The following is a 21156-nucleotide window of genomic DNA, read 5'->3' as shown; positions in this document are numbered from 1 at the left end:
CCCCTTTCACCTGGTCGGACACAGCCATTGATTTCCTAGGCGTCAAAATTACTAAAAAAGCCGAGGATCTATATGCAACTAATTTCCTTCCCCTGCTAGCGAAAGTTAAAAAACTATTACGATCCTATGACCTACCTTTTATTTCCTGGCTGGGAAGGAAGAACATGCTGAAATCTTATATCATTCCTATCATACTATACAAAATTAGGCTCCTCCCAGTCTTTATACCTCTCAACTTTTTTAAGAGTCTACGCACAATTTTCCTTAGATACCTTTGGATGGGTAGGAGGCCGAGATTAGCCCATTGTTTACTAATCAGAAGGCGCTCGGAGGGAGGAGTGGATCTGCCGTGCCCCAAAGAATTCTATAGGGCCGCACAACTTAATCACTGGATGGAATTGACACATCCCATTAAGGACCCGCTTTTACAGATTCTGGCTAAAGGTGCCCATGGCCAACACCTCATTGAGGAACTTTGGGTCCCGGAAGTGAGATACAACAAGAAACAGAGTTCTAACCCACTAACGAGGGGCGCTTTAGAGACTTGGAGGGCTATCGGGCCGACCCTGGCCCCGACCCCCTCCCCTGCAGCCCCCCTATCCTCTTTGCATAGGCTCATGGATCTCAAGTTAGATCCTTGTACTGCCAGAGTGTGGCAGACATTAGCAAACAAAAAATTGCAAGATGTTTTCGACATTTCACATAAATACCCTCTCACCTCGCTGGAAGACCTACTTCCTGATCGTACCTCCACTTTTCTTATCTTGGCCCATTTGCTTAAAGTCCTCAACGCCTTTCTTAAAACTTATAAACTGGAAAGACCACTGACTCCATTTGAGACGGCAATAATGGGGGGTAACGCCTTAGCTAGAAAAGTGTCATATATTCGTCGCCACTTCATCTCCCCTCCAGCGGATACGCGCCCGGCCTTCCTGGTCTCATGGGAGAGAGAACTCCGCATCTCTCTGTCTCCTAGCGAGACCAAGCTTATCCTGAAGACCGCCTTTGGACTCTCCCCTTGTGTCACCTCGCAGGAGACCCATTACAAGCTTCTAGCGAGGTGGTACAGGACTCCCCAGTGGCTTTTTGACCACAAATTAATAGAACAGGATGTCTGTTGGAGATGCGAGAGGGCAACTGGCTCCTTTTTACATATTTGGTGGGAATGTCCTGTCCTAGCGATATTCTGGGAAGGAGTGGGGGAGGTGTTGAGGAAGATCTCCCCGGAATTGATCCTCTCCCCTGAGTTGGTCCTCCTATGGAAACCGTCCGGGACATTCCATCCATTGCGGCATAAACTGGTTGCCCTAATAATAGATGCAGCAAAAGCCCTCATTCCACTGAGATGGAAGCAGAAGGAGCCACCGACAGTCACTCAGTGGAAGGACAGAGTGGATACTCTAGCAAACTTCGAGAAAGCTTTCTGCTTGGTCTAAGGGAGCCCACGATAAATATGTTGAAATGTGGGCTCCGTGGAGAGCGGTCATCTGGTAGGCTTAGCTACCAGGTGGATTGGCATAATCACAACCACGAAAGCCTCAGGTGTACTAGCTGGGTGGGACTCATACATAAGTAGGGGAATTAGACTCTCGGGTGGATCCGGACGATTGACATCAGCTCCCTGTTGCTAGACACTATTTGAAGATAGCCGGGACCCCCCCCCCGCCCCACCTCCCTTCCCCTCCTCCCTATACCCCCCCCCTCCCTCTTTCCCCTCGTTTCTTCCCTTCCTAGTCTGCTTTCCTTTCCATGTCCTCTTTTCGTATTGTGTCTATTATTGTGCTTGTTACTCGTTCTTCTTTTCATGTTTTATTTACATATGTATATGGTCTGTCTTGTCGTACGCCTGTGGGGATCCGGATGGACCCGCATTGATTTATCTTACCTGTCTTGAATTCTTGGAAGCTGGTGGGGTACCTCCCTCCTTCCCTCTCGGGCCAAAGCTAAGCTGAACGCTTCTAGAAACAATAGATATTCAGACCTGTACGTATTTGATATATGATATGTTGATGCTGTTTGTATTGTTAATTCTTAAAAAATGGAATAAAATTGGATTTAAAAAAAAAAAAAAAAAAGGTTCCCATAGTGGCCCCAGAGTTAATTGGATCACCCATGGTGGCCCCAGTAGTAAGTAACCCCCATAGTGACACATTATGGCCCCAGTAGTCATAGTGCTCCTATAGTCGTTCCAGCAGTAGTAGTAGTGACCCCCATAATGGCCTCTGTAGTCATAGTGCTACTATAGTGGCCCCAGTAGTAATAGTAACCCTCATAATGGCCCCATAAGTCATAGTTGTCCCAGTAGTAATATTGATCACCATTGTGGCCCCAGTAGTAATAGACTCCCCCATTGTGGCCCCAGTACTAATAGGGTTCCCCATTGTTTCACCCGTAGTAATAGTGCCCCATTGTGGCACCAATAGTAATAGGGTATCCCATAGGGGCCCCAGTAGTAATAGGGTCCCCCATAGTAGCCCCTATATTGGTCATAGTAGTAAAACGTGACCCCCACACAAATATATTATACAAACATACACACACAGAGGCACACTATTATACATATATAAATACACGCACAGGTGCCCACGATTATACACACATACATACATATATATTTGCACAGGAGCACACTTGCATAATATAAATATGTTATAAGGGGGCGCCTCGATGTCTTTTTCAGAGTATGTTATATACATATAACAAAAGTGACAAAAATGAGTGTTAACTCACCTGGTGTCAGACGAGGATACCTTTCAAAAAGGCACCTCGCTGACACCGTGATCCACGTTCGCTTATAGTTAAGCCTTTATTCCATCCGACCTTAATCGGAGAGCCGCAGGACCGTTCCAAGTAAGCTACACCGGATGACCGGGGCTTAATACAGATCCACAAGGTAAAGGAAAAACAACTATCCGCGCTCCAAGGAATACCGGGCTCCGATACAGGATAATAGCATCCTTCTTTATTAATAATCCATCACTGGTTTCGCGAGCAACGCGTTTCGGTAAATATAATACCTTTCTCAAGCTCTATCTATAGACGTGCATAATTATACACACACACACACATATATATATATATACTACCGTTCAAAAGTTTGGGGTCACCCAAACAATTTTGTGTTTTCCATGAAAAGTCACACTTATTCACCACCATGCGTTGTGAAATGAATAGAAAATAGAGTCAAAACATTGACAAGGTTAGAAATAATGATTTGTATTTGAAATAACATTGTTTTTACATCAAACTTTGCTTTCGTCAAAGAATCCTCCTTTTGCAGCAATTACAGCATTGCACACCTTTGACATTCTAGCTGTTAATTTGTTGAGGTAAGCTTGTGAAATTGCACAACATTGTCCTGTTGTAGGATGAAATTGGTTCCAATCAAGCGCTGTCCACTGGGTATGGCATGGCGATGCAAAATGGAGTGATAGCCTTCCTTATTCAGAATCCCTTTTACCCTGTACAAATCTCCCACCTTACCAGCACCAAAGCAACCCCAGACCATCACATTACCTCCACCATGCTTAACAGATGGCGTCAGGCATTCTTCCAGCATCTTTTCATTTGTTCTGCGTCTCACAAACGTTCTTCTTTGTGATCCAAACACCTCAAACTTGGATTCATCCGTCCACAACACTTTTCTCCAGTCTTCCTCTGTCCAATGTCTGTGTTCTTTTGCCCATCGTAATCTTTTTCTTTTATTGGCCAGTCTCAGATATGGCTTTTTCTTTGCCACTCTGCCCTGAAGCCCAAAATCCCGCAGCCGCCTCTTCACTGTAGATGTTGACACTGGTGTTTTGCGGGTACTATTTAATGAAGATGCCAGTTGGGTACCTGTGAGGCGTCTGTTTCTCAAACTAGAGACTCTAGTGTGCTTATCTTCTTGCTTAGTTGTGCAACGCGGCCTCCCACTTCTTTTTCTACTCTGGTTAGAGCCTGTTTGTGCTGTCCTCTGAAGGGAGTAGTACACACCGTTGTAGGAAATCTTCAATTTCTTAGCAATTTCTTGCATGGAATAGCCTTCATTTCTAAGAACAAGAATAGACTGTCGAGTTTCAGATGAAAGTTCTCTTTTTCTGGCCATTTTGAGCGTTTAATTGACCCCACAAATGTGATGCTCCAGAAACTCAATCTGCTCCCAGGAAGGTCAGTTTTGTAGCTTCTGTAACGAGCTAGACTGTTTTCAGATGTGTGAACATGATTGCACAAGGGTTTTCTAATCATCAATTAGCCTTCTGAGCCAATGAGCAAACACATTGTACCATTAGAACACTGGAGTGATAGTTGCTGGAAATGGGCCTCTATACACCTTTGTAGATATTGCACAAAAAACCAGGCATTTGCAGCTAGAATAGTCATTTACCACATTAGCAATGTATAGAGTGCATTTGTTTAAAGTTAGGACTAGTTTAAAGTTATCTTCATTGAAAAGTACAGTGCTTTTCCTTCCAAAATAAGGACATTTCAATGTGACCCCAAACTTTTGAACGGTAGTGTATATATATATACACACACACACACACACATGCACACGATTATATATATATAATATACACACTCAGGCGCACACTTTATATATATATATATATATATATATATATATATATATATATATATATATATATATACACACACATATATATATATACACATATATATATATATACAAATGCACACAATTATATACACAATATGCATTTTTATACACAATGCAAACACATATGTTTATATACCAGACCGAAAAATCTGTATAGTCACCTGCATCCAATGTGGTCCCAATGGCAGGTATACTGTCTGCTCTCAGTCCTTTTTGGGTCCCTCCTGCATACTTGGGCCCCTGATGTCTCCCCATATCTGCTGCCATTACCCAATGGAGCGTGGGTGAGAGCTCTCATCCTGCAGCTGCTCCTCCTCCTCAGTCCTGCTCTTCTTGCACGAGAGATCATGTCTTCTACAGGCTTCTTCCCTCCTCCCCGGCCATTGTCAGTGTGCTATCGGCACTCTTCTGTTTTTGTCTACTTAACTAGATAGATAGATGATCTGATAGTGACAGCAGCACGGAGGGTGAGGGAACTTGCTGCACAGCCGGCGGGCCACAGAAAATGACGTGGCGAGCCAGACTTGGCCCACGAGCCTTGTGTTTGATGTGTGCTTTAAACAATCCATAACCCCGAAGGGTGTTAGTTGTCTGTTGGATATGGAGGAGACTGACCTACCTATCAGAAACGGTCAGTGGTGGCAGCGAGGTGTGTTGAGTTGTGCGAGGCTCGGCAGGGTGCAATGTGGGCTCCATCTTGCAATCTAGAATATGGAAGGGTTGGAAATAAGCTGACCCTGCAGTCTGTCCCTGGGTGCCGTACATTCAGGGACCCTGCAGTCTGTCCCTGGGTGCCGTACATTCAGGGACCCCGCAGTCTGTCCCTGGGTGCCATACATTCTGGGACCCTGCAGTCTGTCCCTGGGTGCCGTACATTCAGGGACCCTGCAGTCTGTCCCTGGGTGCCGTACATTCAGGGACCCTCCAGTCTGTCCCTGGGTGCCATACATTCAGGGACCCTGCAGTCTGTCCCTGGGTGCCATACATTCAGGGACCCTCCAGTCTGTCCCTGGGTGCCGTACATTCAGGGACCCTGCAGTCTGTCCCTGGGTGCAGTACATTTAGGGACCCTGCAGTCTGCTCCTGGGTGCCGTACATTCAGGGACCCTGCAGTCTGTCCCTGGGTGCCGTACATTCAGGGAACCTGCAGTCTGTCCCTGGGTGCCGTACATTCAGGGACCCTGCAGTCTGTCCCTGGGTGCCGTACATTCAGGGACCCTGCAGTCTGTCCCTGGGTGCCGTACATTCAGGGACCCCGCAGTCTGTCCCTGGGTGCCGTATATTCAGGGACCCTGCAGTCTGTCCCTGGGTGCCATACATTCTGGGACCCTGCAGTCTGTCCCTGGGTGCCATACATTCTGGGACCCTGCAGTCTGTCCCTGGGTGCCGTACATTCAGGGACCCTGCAGTCTGTCCCTGGGTGCCATACATTCTGGGACCCTGCAGTCTGTCCCTGGGTGCCATACATTCTGGGACCCTGCAGTCTGTCCCTGGGTGCCGTACATTCAGGGACCCTGCAGTCTGTCCCTGGGTGCCATACATTCAGGGACCCTCCAGTCTGTCCCTGGGTGCCGTACATTCAGGGACCCTGCAGTCTGTCCCTGGGTGCAGTACATTCAGGGACCCTGCAGTCTGCTCCTGGGTGCCGTACATTCAGGGACCCTGCAGTCTGTCCCTGGGTGCCGTACATTCTGGGACCCTGCAGTCTGTCCCTGGGTGCCGTACATTCAGGGACCCTGCAGTCTGTTCCGGGGTGCCGTACATTGCAGGTTGCTGACTGTTGGACCCGTAAATCCTGTTACTGTGAAAATAAGTTTCTTAAGTTTTGAATACCTGGAGTTTTCTCCTTCATTTCAATGAACTTGCTGTAGCCTCTTTTTACTCTTTGCTCATCAGTCTGGCATGCCTTCTTTTATCAGCTAGTAGCAGATACCAAGCCTTTATGGTATCTGAGGAAAACTGACATGGCACACCCCACTAAATACAAATGGAAAGCGCCAATACACAAGATCCCCAACACATATTTGAAGCATGGAGACTTGTCTGAAGCGAGTAGTTTTTTATAGCGTCAATAATGACGCATTAATCACATGATAAGATTGCGACACCAAAATTATATACATTGTTTTTTAGGTTTTTCCACTTTTACATAACAAAAACCCATCACTGCATTCAAAGTCCCATAACTTGTTTAGTTTTCCACGGACAGAGCCCTGTGTCGGCTGTTTTTTTTGCAAAGCAAGCTGTAGTTTCTATTGGCGCCATTTTGGGGTTTATACGGCTTTGTTGAACAATTTTATTGCATTTTTGGGGGAGGTAAAATGAGCAAAAAAGTATTTTGGCTCTGTTCTTTTTAATATCCTTTTTAAAAAAAAACATTTGCAGTGCAAAATGAAAAGTGTGTTCGGCTTATTGTATGGGTTGTGGAGGATGTTATTATACAAAACATGTGGGTTTTTAATAAAATTTTTAGTAAATTAAGAGGGGAAGGAGCGCAAAAAAGCTTTTTCTGTTATTTCGCTTTTTGTTTTTCCATTTTTTGGTGACTCTGTGGGGGAGTTGAACCTGCGATCGCTTTAATAATACATTACAATACTTCTGTACTGCAATGCATTACCACAGGTTATAGTAATCACAGGCCATGCCAGACATGGAAGCCATTGTTTGTCACCTGGTTGCCATGGTTACAGGTGTAAATAGAAAGATGGGTGATAATCTACCAGTATCATTTCATCACACTAATAACTTGCGGCTACAACCCTTAATCTGAAGAATGACTCACTGATTAAGAAAAAGGGAAACTCTATATAGAGCGGTTATTACGAGGTTTCGCCATGCCTTCACTAAGAGCAAACATCAGCAGTTTTTCAAGGACTTTCGAGAAATGAAGGAAAATCAAGTCTATAGAGGGGTTTCTAAAAATAATGCAAACACTTAGATGTTTATTATCCGTTGTAGGGGTTCCCTTTTTTGATAAACCCTTTAGTATCTTGAGTTACTAAGAGAGAGGCTTGTTGGCAGGAGTTGAGGGATCGGAACCAGAGACCAGAGAGGTTCAGGTCCAGCGGTGGTACAGATAGGGAACATCAAAGAACTGGAGAAAGCTCCCAAAACCTTTTACCCCCTCCACCAACCCCCAGCTCATACCGCCTGAATAGCAAGACCCGAGGAAGCAACATTGTAACTGATCCATAAGAACTACATTATCAGTTTGCCATCAGCTATCAAAAAGTGGGAGAAAATCTGACTGCTATTTCTAGCTGAATTCGAGAGAATTCCTGTGAGGGTCTTGAGGGAAAAATGGATGTTAATTAGTTACATTTTTTTGTTTCCTAAATTCCCTAGTTTAGCAATATTTTACACCTTGTTGAAAATACTGAAGGGACTGGATCTCCTTAACCCCTTCCCACTGCAGTTTGTGTCCGGGCTTGGAAAGAGTTCTCACAAATTGACGTAAAGTAATGTCACATGGATTTTGTGGGTTCAGTAGTTGTCCCCGCACTACAGCAGGAGCCAGCCTCTCACTATTAACCCCTAGTACACCATGATCAATGTTCATGTAAAGCATGTAAAGGGTTCAAAGAGGGAGAGGGTTCTCTCTGTGATGTTATCAGCCCTCTGCCATGTAATCACGGAGGGCCGATGGGTAGTGATAATGCATTTGTGTGGTAAAAAAATACACATAAAAAAATTAGTAAAAATAAAATTTGTGCATTTTCCCCTCTTCAGTTAAAAATTTTTGGGGGAATCGTCGTATCCATAACAACCCATAGAATAGATTGAACACACTTTTAATCCTGGACTGCAAATGCTATAAAAATGGAAATTAAACAACTGAGCCAAAATGCTTTTAGTCCATTTTGCTTCCCAAAAAAATGCAATAAAAGTGATCAAAAAAGTCATACGAACCTCAAAATAGTAGCAATGAAAACTACAGCTCATCACACAAAGAGCAAGTCCTCACAGAGCCCTGTCCATGGAAGAATAAAAAAGCTATAAACTTTGAATGCAGTGATGTAAAAATATATATATTTTTTCCCTAAAAAATGGTTTATTATTGTGCAAGAGTGGAAAACCCTAAAAAACAATATATATATAATTTTTGCATTGTCGCAATCTTATCGACCCACAGAAAAAAAACATAACCTGTCATTTGTGCTTCATGATTAACGCTGTAAAAAACTACTCACTTCAGAGAAGTCTCAATGGTTCACATATGTGTTGGGTATCTTGTATATCGGCGTCTTTCAATGGGTGGGGGGTGGGCGGGGTCACTTTACACTTTGCCTCAGATACCATATAGGCTTGGTACCCGATGCAAGCTGAGAAAAGAGGAATGCCAGACTGATGAGAAAATAGTAAGAAGAGGCCTCTGCAAGTTCAGGGAAATACATGAGTTTATTATTGGAGGAAGAAAAAACCTGTAGCAGGGGTTTCCTTCATCCCCGGGCATCCTCAGGCTGGCTCCCCGACACTGCTATGTATTTTAACTTTAGTAACATACAAGGCACAATTTGAAGTGATGACAGTGCAGGCAATGAACAAACTTGACAGTAGTACCTCCACATGGTGACCCAGACTTCAGATCAACCGGTGTGTGGCAGACAAAAGTGTGTACTTCTACGTGATGATCCCGACTTCAGATGGCCATGTAGGAAAGTATAGAGTATTTTACTCTGTGTAGGAAAGTATAATGTATAGTACCTCTGCACTGGGCCTTGGTGTACACTGGCTCATGCCTGTTCTTGCTCTCCTTTAGGTAGAACTCACTCTCTTTTCATAAATGCATTCGCAATGGGAAACGTCTCTTCCTCTTCCATGCTTCACTACATGAAGGCTGAAGGTGCCCCCATGTAGCTGGCCCTCCCGACTACCAGCCCTGAAGACATGGAACTCTTTTTCTGCTCTCAGGCACTCACATTTATAGCCTCTCTCATACCACGTGACAGAATAGAATTTATACATTACAGACAGACAGCTCATACTTTCCAGACATTATCCCATCTCACACTGCAGCTGTGCAATACACACAACAGGATGACAAGACATTTTGCACAGTGCATCAAGACAAGACATTCCATGTATGACATTATGGCGGGGGCCAGAAACGTATGTACTATGCCACTACACCCTGATGATCTAGTTCCTGGATCGCCATCATAAGGGAGAGAGAGGAGAGAGAGGAGAGAAGGGAGAGAGAGGAGAGAAGGGAGAGAGAGGAGAGAAAGGAGAGAGGGGAGATAAGGGAGAGAGAGGAGAGAAGGGAGAGAGAGGAGAGAAGGGAGAGAGAGGAGAGAAGGGAGAGAGAGGAGAGAAGGGAGAGAGAGGAGAGAAGGGAGAGAGAGGAGAGAAGGGAGAGAGAGGAGAGAAGGGAGAGAGAGGAGAGAAGGGAGAGAGAGGAGAGAAAGGAGAGAGAGGAGAGAAGGGAGAGAGAGGAGAGAAGGGAGAGAGAGGAGAGAAGGGAGAGAGAGGAGAGAAGGGAGAGAGAGGAGAGAAGGGAGAGAGAGGAGAGAAGGGAGAGAGAGGAGAGAAGGGAGAGAGAGGAGAGAAGGGAGAGAGAGGAGAGAAGGGAGAGAGAGGAGAGAGAGGAGAGAGGGGAGACAAGGGAGAGAGAGGAGAGAAGGGAGAGAGAGGAGAGAAGGGAGAGAGGGGAGAGAGGGGAGAGACGGGAGAGAGGGGAGAGAGAGGAGAGAGAGGAGAGAGATCTTCTGAAGCCTGCTTAAACGTGAGTGTCATAGGAGTGTTTTTGTGCCCCTCCGGTGTGTGCGTCCGGGAGTGGAGTCATGTAGATAACTAGGACTGTAGGCTTAGTTTCATCCTGTGTCCTGAAGTGTGTGTGCCCAGGAGTGGAGTCATGTAGATAACATGGACTGTAGGCCCGCGTCATCCTGTGTTTTCCTCCCTGCTCTCTGTAATTTGTCTTTCCTGCACTGGTGTAAGAAGTTGCTAACCTTTCCAGTAAAGTTCCAGTCACTGACCGTTACCAGTGACTGAGGTTGTCAAGTACTTGTCTGTAGACTCTAGTTTTTCTTTTTTCCATCGGACATCCCGCGGAGTAAGGAACTGTAGCGTCACCCATGAAATAATTCTTCAGGTCCACCACATCGTTTATTCAGGTGACCGCTGCCTCAGCGTTGCCTGGAAGAGGCCTGGTAGTGCCTTGGCCAAGGTTGCACTCGTCCCTCAGGGAAGAATTTGGTAGAGCCACCATAAGTGCCAGCTCTACCCCCGCCATCTCCTCAGTGTTGGGCATTGTGTCTTGGTTGCTGCAGAACACCACATCCTCTTCTTCTGGCATCATGAACAGGATAAAACGACGTCTATGTTGCATCTGCGTGGTTAAGTTATCCTAAACCTTCATTTTTCCTGGCGTGTGGAGTACAAAATTCAAATCTCTGTGTCCGCTGTTTATGCAAGTGTTTGCCATGTCTTTTTCCTGTACCCAGAAAGACTCAGGAGAGTCGGGACTGAGTTTCCTATCTGAATCACAGATAAAGCAAGAAAATGCTTCTTCAACCGCTGTAGCCAGGATGCGTTACATGCTGAGAGATGATGTTGTTATACTCTTGGATCGTATACAGTTGATGGACTTTGATACAAAACTCAATGGGGATTACAAAATGGACATTCAAGTTGGCATCCCACAATTTTGTTCTTCTCCTTCTTTATAGGGTTCCCGCCAAACGTTCCTCGCCAATGGCATGCGTGCCCAGCCATTTCTTAAAGAGCCAGCGTGCACTCCAGCTTTCCCTTTCTGGCCAATCCTGCTAGCTCCTGCTCTGTTTTAGTATCTTCCCCCACTGCTGGCTGCATAGTAATTAGCCTCTGCACTGTGTGAAGGTGTTTGTCTGCTATGCTGGTTTTGGCCCGTACTTGTTCCAATCAGCTTTCTTCTCTTCTGATCTCGGCTTGTTATTTGACAATGATTTACTCCGCCTGCTGTCCATCCTGACCCATTCAGCCAAAACATAATATATGAAGTCAGGCACTGGTATTGGATGGGTGAAGTCAGGCACTGGTATTGGATGGGTGAAGTCAGGCACTGGTATTGGATGGGTGAAGTCAGGCACTGGTATTGGATGGGTGAAGTCAGGCACTGGTATTGGATGGGTGAAGTCAGGCACTGGTCTTGGATTGGTGAAGTCAGGCACTGGTTTTGGATGGGTGAAGTCAGGCACTGGTATTGGATGGGTGAAGTCAGGCACTGGTTTTGGATGGGTGAAGTCAGGCACTGGTTTTGGATGGGTGAAGTCAGGCACTGGTATTGGATGGGTGAAGTCAGGCACTGGTTTTGGATGGGTGAAGTCAGGCACTGGTTTTGGATGGGTGAAGTCAGGCACTGGTATTGGATGGGCGAAGTCAGGCACTGGTATTGGATGGGTGAAGTCAGGCACTGGTATTGGATGGGTGAAGTCAGGCACTGGTTTTGGATGGGTGAAGTCAGGCACTGGTTTTGGCACATACTGATGCATTCATTGATGAATTCATTATTTGGTAGGAAGTTCTTTCTGTAATTCTAAAGTCAACAAATGCAAATCTACTACCAAAAGATCAGTGAAGAAAAACCTTCAAGCAGTAAAGCAGGTGATGTGTGCCCCACCACATTGGCATTAATTTACATACTCCCTGAAGTGTGATTTTTGGTGTTTTGACCCATTTTTTGTGTCAAAATCCATTCTCTCCACTTAAGGTTCATAGTCTCAAGAAATGATTTGCTATCTACAACCACAATTCCCCTAAAATTGGGCACTGTGTAAAATGTAAATGAAAAGAATACAATGCTATGGAAATCTCATCCAATCATATATTATCCACAATAGAGATCTACCGTCCCTCAGGCGTCATTGTTAAAGACAGGCATGATTCTGTAATGTAAATCACTGCATGGGCTCCGGAATACTGCCAGAAATCATTGTCTATGAAGAAGAGTTCACCGTAGAATCCACAAATGCAAGTTATAGCTGTATTATGCAAAGAAGAAGCCATATATCAACACAATTGAGAAACGCCAGCGTCTTCTTTGGGCCAAAGCTCATTTAAAATGGATTAAGACAAAATGGAAAACTATTCTGTGGTCAGATATTACAAAATGTGAAATAGTTTTGGAAATCACGAATGCCCTGTCCTGCGGACTCAAGAGGAGAGGGACCATCCAGCTTATTATCAGCACATAGTTCGAAAGTCTGCCTCGCTGATGGTATGGGGTGGCATCAGTGCCTATGGCATGGGCAGCTTACACATCTTGGAAAGCCCTATTAATTCAATTGTGAACAGTATATGGAGGTTGTAGAACAACATACGCTCCATCCAGACAACATCTGTTTCAGGGAAGGCATTGTATATTCCAGTAAGACAATGCTAAACCACATACTGCATCCATCACAACAACATGGCTTCACTGAACCGGCCGCCTGCAGTCTGGACCTTGCATCAAGAGAAACCATTTGGCATATTATGAAATGAAAAATCCAGCTAAGACGACCGAGGACTGCAGAGCAGCTGGAATCCTACATCAGACAAGAGTGGGACAACAGTCCTCTCACAAAACTCCAGCAACTGGTCTCCTCAGACATTCACAGTCTGTTGTAAATAGACAAAGGGATGCTACACGATGGTAGACATGGCCCTGCCCAACTTTTGTGAGATGTGTTGCTGCCATCAATTTCTAAATAAGTTCATTTTTCTAAAAAAATAAATAAAAATGGAACAATGTCTCCCCTTCCTTCTGATGTGTTCTATGTTCTACTGTGACTAATATATGGTTATATGAGGTTTCCTAATCAATGCATTCTTTTTTCTTTACATTCATTTCCATTATACACAATGTCCCAATGTTTTTGGAACTGGGGTTATACATGGGATGAGTGGACTGCAAAATGATTTGGACTAAAACGTTTCACATAAACAAAGATCACAGACTGATAAAAGGAGAAGGAAAGTACAAGGAAAGTACAAGACATCTCATGAATAATAATCTTTAGTCCAATCATTGGAAATAGGAAGTCAGATTGATATCTTGGTGATCGGCCAAGTTCCTATAATATATAAAGGCTTCGGTAAACCCCATCAACCATCGACCAGCAGCTTCCATCCCTACGTGGTGAGACCTTCATACACAAGACAAGATGTTGGCCGTCCTTCTCATTTTGGTGACTCTGCAGAACTTGGTGGCAGCTCAAGACAATATCATATCTGTTTCAAATGGAGACAAAAGGGGTAACTGGGGCGTCATGGAGGTTTGTGATGAAGGAACGGAGGTGCGAGGCTTCCAGCTTAGAGTAAGTAATGTATGGAAGACTATGAATTAGACTCATTTAGATATGATGAGTAGATAGGAACTAGGACAAATGTGTATACAGAGCAAGAATAGATGTATGTATAAAGACTAGGATGTACAGATGTAGCAAAGGTAACCCAATGCTGATAACTTGCTGTAATGAGTTACCTTAACACAACAAAAGCCATTGAAAAGCTATTATAAACACCAGGAAAAAGTTCTGTGCTATAGTTTATACAACGTATTGAGTGTCAAGGTAAACTTTGCTACATCTGCATGTGTAGACAGGGATAAGAAGAGAAACATTGTACAGAAAGACAGCTGTGTAGACTGGTACATAGACAAATGTATAGACACAGACTAGGGCGGATGTATGGTTAGCAACCAGGAGAGATGTATAGAACAGCCTAGGAAGGATGTACAGACAGAAGGACTGATATACAGATAGGAATCAGGACTGATGTACAGACTGGGACAAGGATGGATACATAGATAAAGATAAGGGCAGATGTATAGACACTGAAACAACAGCGCCAGGACAGAAGAGGCCAGAACTGGGCTTCACCTACAGCAGATACCTCACCGGGGTACTAATGGTGTCCCCCAGTATGAAGATGCATCCACTACTAACAGTAGGGCCAAATTATGTAACGGACGGACAGTCAAATGAGCCATAATCTGCGCTTGTATCTAGGCCAGATGGTAACAAATATACAAGCAGAGGAAATCAGCGATCGATGACAGGAAGAGGATAGTGATACAAATCAGAACATGGGAAAATGGATGATGGTAATCAGATAATGGAGCAGACAGATGAGGGTGATGGGAGTCAGATAACGGAGCAGACAGATGGGGGTGATGGGAGTCAGATAACGGAGCAGACAGATGAGGGTGATGGGAGTCAGATAACGGAGCAGACAGATGGGGGTGATGGGAGTCAGATAACGGAGCAGACAGATGAGGGTGATGGGAGTCAGATAACGGAGCAGACAGATGGGGGTGATGGGAGTCAGATAATGGAGCAGACAGATGAGGGTGATGGGAGTCAGATGAACAGCAGATTGTGATAGAGAACAGATAACAATTAGACCCTAATCCTAGCTGTCCCTAATTCTTTCCCTAATCTATTCCTGACACTGACCCTAACAACAGACAATAACTAGGAGAGGTGCATGGACAAGAAGCAATACAATGTATAGATGAGAACAGATGGATGCATGGACTAATGCATAGACTGGGCCTAGTATAGATATATACAGTATTCAGGGACTAGGACGGATGTGTAAACGGACCAGAGTACATATATAGAGAGGCAGGGAGTAATGTAATAATGCAGTTATTAATGCTGGGTGGAGTTGATGTATCGTGTGTGTTATATTCATATTATACAAGATATGATGGTCTTAATCTTAGGTGCAGCAATGGAAAGGACCCTTCATCGATGACACATCTCTGAATGGAATTGCCCTGCTTTGCACAAAAAATTCATCCTGGGAGGCGGTGAAGATCGTTAGGTCCACTGTAGGAGAGTGAGTACCAAGCCATTCATCAATGAGTCATGAACTAGTCCTTCAAAGGGGTGGTCTAGGGCTAGAAAAACATGGCTGCTTTCTTCCAGACACAGCACCACCCTTAAAGTGAATGGGTGCTAAGCTGCACTACCCGACACAACCCACAAACAAGGGTGGTGCTGTGTTTGGAAGACAACAGCCATGTTTTTCTAGTCCTAGACAACCCCCTTAAGTATTACTCTAGTACTTTCATCCATTACCCTAGTGAAGTCTGTTTCTTGGCCCAGTTTAATAAATAGGCAAGCCCTTGAATATGGCGTGCTGTGCTGTCAGCTTGCTCACTTCCTATATGTTTCACGATCCGCTGCTTGCTCAAGCGGGTTCACCTGCCCCTGGCCACTGGCGAAGGCTCTGTGCAGCCGATACGCCTCTGGTTACAGATGTGTAGACCGGGCAGTTTATTACGACTAAATAAAGGAAGATTACAAATTCTACTCTGCAAGAAGCGTGGATGACACTTTATCCTGCATGGATTTTCTATGAAATCAGGCTGATGTACATCCATGTGGACATTTACATACTGCCTTCTACTTTGGACAATCCTCTCCATATGACCTGCTAGGTTATTTGGTGGTAATCAAAGTGGAGGATCCACTATTGCCCCCTCTATTAGCTGAAGCAGTATTTTTGTAAGGAGCAGATACGGCTCTGGAGGCCCTCCGGCATCTCTGATTTACAGACATCCACCATTCATTTGAAGTACAGGGCTCCCTAGGCCCCGCTCTGGTATCAGGGCCCGGGTGGGACTTCTACCTGTGCACCTCCTATTGTTATACCCCTACAAAGAGATTAGATACTTACAAAGGGTTGTCCAGGGGAGACAAATTAGAAATTCAAGCGTGAAACCTAATTTTTCTTCCCGATTTTCAGCCGGCCCTTTGTGCGGTAACCAGGTATAACAAGACATTGTGGATTTACATTCTGCACTTTATGCTTTCTCCATAGATTAGGCTCTTGGGGACCCATTCACTGGTGTAAATCAGGACTTCTTGTAAAGTTCAGCCTGAGCGTTCAGTCTACAAGCGCAATTGATGAAACAGGCGCCAGCAACATCATGTTCACCTGCTCCGACTGCTCGGTTGTCGAGGGGAATGGTCTCGACTGGGGAACGTATGGACCGTGGAGCGATAGCTGTAAGAAAGGAATACGGGGCATCCAAACCAGAGTGCAGGAAAGACAAGGATTTTGGACGGATGACGTCGCTCTCACTGATGTCAGATTTGTGTGTAATGATAACTGAAAAATGTATTAATCAAACATATAATCGCTTATGAAATGAAATCATTGCATTTGGGGATCCTATCTTTAAGCATATAAATATATTGGGAGAGGTGATAGTAGGAGGCATGTCTGGTGATGGTGAGTAATGTGAGTGATGCTAGGTTGAGGTGGGTGGCGATGGGGAGTAATGGTGGGTGATGTTCGGTGGTGAGTGATGGCTGGTTATGGTACATGATGGGTGTTGTGGTTGATCAAGCTGGATGGTGATGGTGAATGGTGATGAGTGTGAGTGATGGTGGGTTGTGGTGGATGATGGTGCGTAGTGTTGGGTAGTGCTGGGTTGTGGTGGTAGGTAGAGGTGGATGATGATGGTTGGTGAACATGGATGGTGGTGTTGGGTAGTGCTGGTTCGTGAAGAAGGATGATGGTGGATTTCAATTGTTTTTGTTAATTTGTAAACCTGTGATTTCTTTGAAGCTTCTACAGATAATTCTTTCTTCGATGCTTATTGATGTCTGCTGATCATATAATAAAGCAAGTAAAATAAAGCATCACAGTGTGTCTCCATGTGCAGTGACAGGACTGAGGTTACAGGTTGGTTTCACAGTAACACATAAATAGTGGTTCTATATTATGCGAGTACTGTTATATATTACACATGAATAACTGCTATATCATACACATAGATAATACCACTAAACTGCACACATAATTAGCATCACTAAACCCTGCATATATATTGTGCACATAGATAGTATTAACCGCCTCTTGATATCCACCTGTGTTGGAGCTGGCTTTGCTGCAAACATGGTGGCTATCTATTTCTTATATTTATGGACATTATTGAGACCGGGGTTGTACTCCTGTATTGGCACATTGCCTATATGGTTCCAATATAAAAAAGGGGTCAAGAAGAGGGCCTGGTAACTACAGGCCAGTAAGTCTCACTTCAAAAATTGGAAAAATATTCGAGGGGGTTCTGAGAGACGCCATCCTAGAATACCTCAAGGAGAACAATGCAATAACTCCTCACCAGCATGGGTTAATGAGAGGTCGATCATGTCAGACCGATCTGATCAGCTTCTACGATGAAGTAAGTTCTAGGCTGGACCTGGGAGAGTCTATTGATCTCGTATATCTGGATTTTTCTAAAGCATTTGACACCGTGCCGCATAATAGGCTGATATACAAAATGAGGCAGCTCGGACTGGGCGAAAACCTGTGTAATTGGGTAAATAAATGGCACGGAGATAGAAAGCAGATATTGCAATGGTTCTGGGATTGCTGCCATGCTGATAGTCTGGTGCAGGTTTTGCCGGTGGTTCTCCATCTTCTGTCCTGGTGGGTATGAGACATGCTTAGCCACACCTGAGGCTAATTGTCAGGCTATTTAGTCTGGCTGAGGCTGGGCAGATCTTCCGTTGAATCTTCAGTCTAGATCTGAATGTGGTCTCAGTCAGAGCTCTCTTCTGGATCGTTTATTTGTCTGCTGCATCTAAGCTAAGTTTGTGTTTATTTTCTATTTGTGTTGTTAGTTTCCCCTATCCCACGTAGGGTTACTAAGGGCGAAGGCATGAGGTCAGGTACGCTCTTGTCAGTGCAAATTGCCTGCGTTTTAGACAGGTCCCCGTCCCTGAGGTTATTCAGATAGGGAAAGAGTTCCCATATGTTTGGTTTGTTTTTGTTGTTACACGGCTTGTGCACGTTTATGAGAGATCTGCAGGTCACGGATCTAGCACGTCCTGGGTGTACATGACAGCAGAGGGAGGTAATGAATGGTTTGTACTCTGATTGGGCCACGGTCATTAGTGGGGTACCACAGGGTTCAGTATTAGGCCCCATTCTGTTCACTATATTAATCAACGACCTGATAGAGGGACTACAATATTTGCAGAAGATACAAAATTATACAAGGCAACTAATACAACAGAGGACAAGGTACGGCTGCAAATGGACCTAGATAAACTGGGGGCTTGGGTAGAAAAATGGCAAATGAAGTTCAACATTCATAAATGTAAGGTTCTGCACATGGGGAGGAGAAACGGATGTCACCAATATACACTAAATGGGGTACTGCTAGGGAAAAGTGAGATGGTAAAAGACCATATTAGCCTGAGGTCTATTGAAGGCCCATAGGCCTTCTTGAATGAAGAATATATAATATATTGGAACACTTAAAGGAGATGTCCCGCGCCGAAACGGGTTTTTTTTTTTTTAAACCCCCCCCCCCGTTCGGCGCGAGACAACCCCGATGCAGGGGTTAAAAAACCCACCCGCACAGCGCTTACCTGAATCCCGGCGGTCCGGCGTCTTCATACTCACCTGCTGAAGATGGCCGCCGGGATCCTCTGCCTTCGTGGACCGCAGCTCTTCTGTGCGGTCCACTGCCGATTTCAGCCTCCTGATTGGCTGGAATCGGCACGTGACGGGGCGGAGCTACACGGAGCCGCTCTCTGGCACGAGCGGCTCCATAGAAGACTACAGAAGACCCGGACTGCGCAAGCGCGGCTAATTTGGCCATCGGAGGCCGAAAATTAGTCGGCACCATGGAGACGAGGACGCTAGCAACGGAGCAGGTAAGTATAAAACTTTTTATAACTTCTGTATGGCTCATAATTAATGCACAATGTATATTACAAAGTGCATTATTATGGCCATACAGAAGTGTATAACCCCACTTGCTGCCTCGGGACATCTCCTTTAAGTATTGCAGTATATTGTGCATAGGATTAGATGAACACAAGTTCAAACCCAAGTAGGATTGCCACCTTTGTCACCAAAAAGAAACCAGACAAGGTAAAAGAGATCATGGTTTAGGGGGTGTGGTTTGGGGCATGTCTTATCATGATGTTTGATTTAATCTCTGTTATTTCATCTGGATATGCATGAATACACTAACAACTGTCTGTCACCATTCTTATATTATGTTCTAAGGACCCTCGTACTAAGGTGTCAGCGGCCAATGCCTCATGTATTGTATGCTGGCAGGCGATGGCTCTGCAATGGCCACTGACACCTTCATAAATATGGTGGTTCAGGTCCTACTTATGGCCTACTATAATCAACAAAATTCACTACTCATCAAAAGTTTTAGAACACCTTGAATTTTCCAGTTATTTTCTACATTAACACAGTTGAAGCCCAGCAAATAACGAGAAATAGTTCAAAGGTTTAAAAGTAAGTTAAAAACATAACAATATGAAACTCTAACCTGAATCGCAGCAATAGTCTGAATTTATGATTTTAACAAAAGGATTTTTTTTTAGGGAACACATCAAGCCCAGAAATCAAATTATGGTTTGAAATTGGATGCAAACTATTCCTATTAGTGTCTCAATTTTTGTAGATTACCTTCAAACCCTCAGATTCTATATAACCAGTGTTGGAACAGACTGCATTACACCCTCTAGGGCAGGATTTGGACAGTTTTGCTCTTCAAGACAAAGTACATTGCTATCATAATGGCAAGGAAATAGGTGATTATACCTACCCGATAATCGAGTTTCCAGGAGTCCCCACGACAGCACCACCTGAGATAGACTCCTCCTGGTTGGACAGGAACACACCGAGAGGTTAAAAAGCTCCCCCCTCTCCTACCTTCCTCAGTGGTTTCTAACGAATTGCCGGGGTAGGAGCTTAACTTAAATCTTTACCCAACTGGTATTTTAACCTATATTTTTACGAAGGGAAATTATATTTTGTAAATTTTTTCTAGCACTTTCTTTTTTGGGGGGAGGGAATGTACGGGTGCTGTCGTGGAGACTCCTGGAAACCAGATTATCGGGTAGATATAATCACCTATTTCCCCAAGTCGTCTCCACGACAGCACCACCTGAGACGTACCAACTAAAAATCACCTAGGGTGGGATTGCTGCCGAGAGGACCTTGTGGCCAAAGGTTATGTCCTCGTCTTGCTGCACTTTTACCCTATAATGCTTAACAAAAGTGTGCGGCTTCTTCCAAACTGCGGCCTTACATATCTGCTCAACAGATGCTGAACTATGCTCGGCCCATGAAGACGCTACTGCCCTTGTGAAGTGGGCTATAAGAACAGAGGGGACTTCTTTCCCCAGGGCCCTATAGGATTCTGTAATGGCCAGGCGGATCCACCTGGCTATGGAGCTTTTTGCCGCTTTGTTCCCTTTGTTTGGGCCGAAGAACTGGACAAACAGGTTGTCATCTCGTCTCCAGTGACTTGTGGTGTCAATATAGCTCAGGACCGCTCTCCTGACATCCAGGCAGTTTAGAGCTTTTTCTCCCTTGTCTTTTGGTCTATTGAAGAATGAGGGGATTACTATGTTTTGAGATCTATGGGAGGGTGACACCACCTTTGGCATAAAAGCTGGGTCTGTTTTAAACACTAACTTTGTGACCGTGATTTTAAGGAACAGGTGGCGGATAGACAGGGCGTGTAGTTTACTAACCCATCGTGCAGAGGTAATGGCTACCGGGAAGACTGTTTTAATCGTGAGCATCTTTATTGGCAG

At 44.7% G+C, this 21156-nt stretch overlaps 1 protein-coding gene across 1 annotated transcript; it reads left to right on the top strand.

Moving 5' to 3' along the window:
• Positions 1 to 13673: 13673 nt before the first annotated feature.
• Positions 13674 to 17223, top strand: LOC136610897 (vitelline membrane outer layer protein 1 homolog). Its single transcript, XM_066590096.1, has 3 exons — positions 13674 to 13878; positions 15291 to 15406; positions 16394 to 17223. Exons 1-3 carry the CDS (start codon positions 13726 to 13728, stop codon positions 16686 to 16688), a joined length of 564 nt encoding a protein of 187 aa, XP_066446193.1. The 5' UTR covers positions 13674 to 13725; the 3' UTR covers positions 16689 to 17223.
• Positions 17224 to 21156: the final 3933 nt, after the last annotated feature.

Source organism: Eleutherodactylus coqui, chromosome 2 (assembly GCF_035609145.1).
Source record: "Eleutherodactylus coqui strain aEleCoq1 chromosome 2, aEleCoq1.hap1, whole genome shotgun sequence".
Classification (NCBI taxonomy): domain Eukaryota; kingdom Metazoa; phylum Chordata; class Amphibia; order Anura; family Eleutherodactylidae; genus Eleutherodactylus; species Eleutherodactylus coqui.
Note: the sequence above shows the minus strand (reverse complement) of the source record. Positions and strands in the feature narration are given on the sequence as shown.

Coding starts and splice junctions, on each gene's coding strand:
- LOC136610897 (XM_066590096.1), top strand. CDS start 13,726: ATGTTGGCCGTCCTTCTCATTTTGGTGACTCTGCAGAACTTGGTGGCA. Junction 13,879..15,290: donor TGCGAGGCTTCCAGCTTAGA/GTAAGTAATGTA, acceptor TCTTAATCTTAG/GTGCAGCAATGGAAAGGACC. Junction 15,407..16,393: donor GTTAGGTCCACTGTAGGAGA/GTGAGTACCAAG, acceptor CTTTCTCCATAG/ATTAGGCTCTTGGGGACCCA.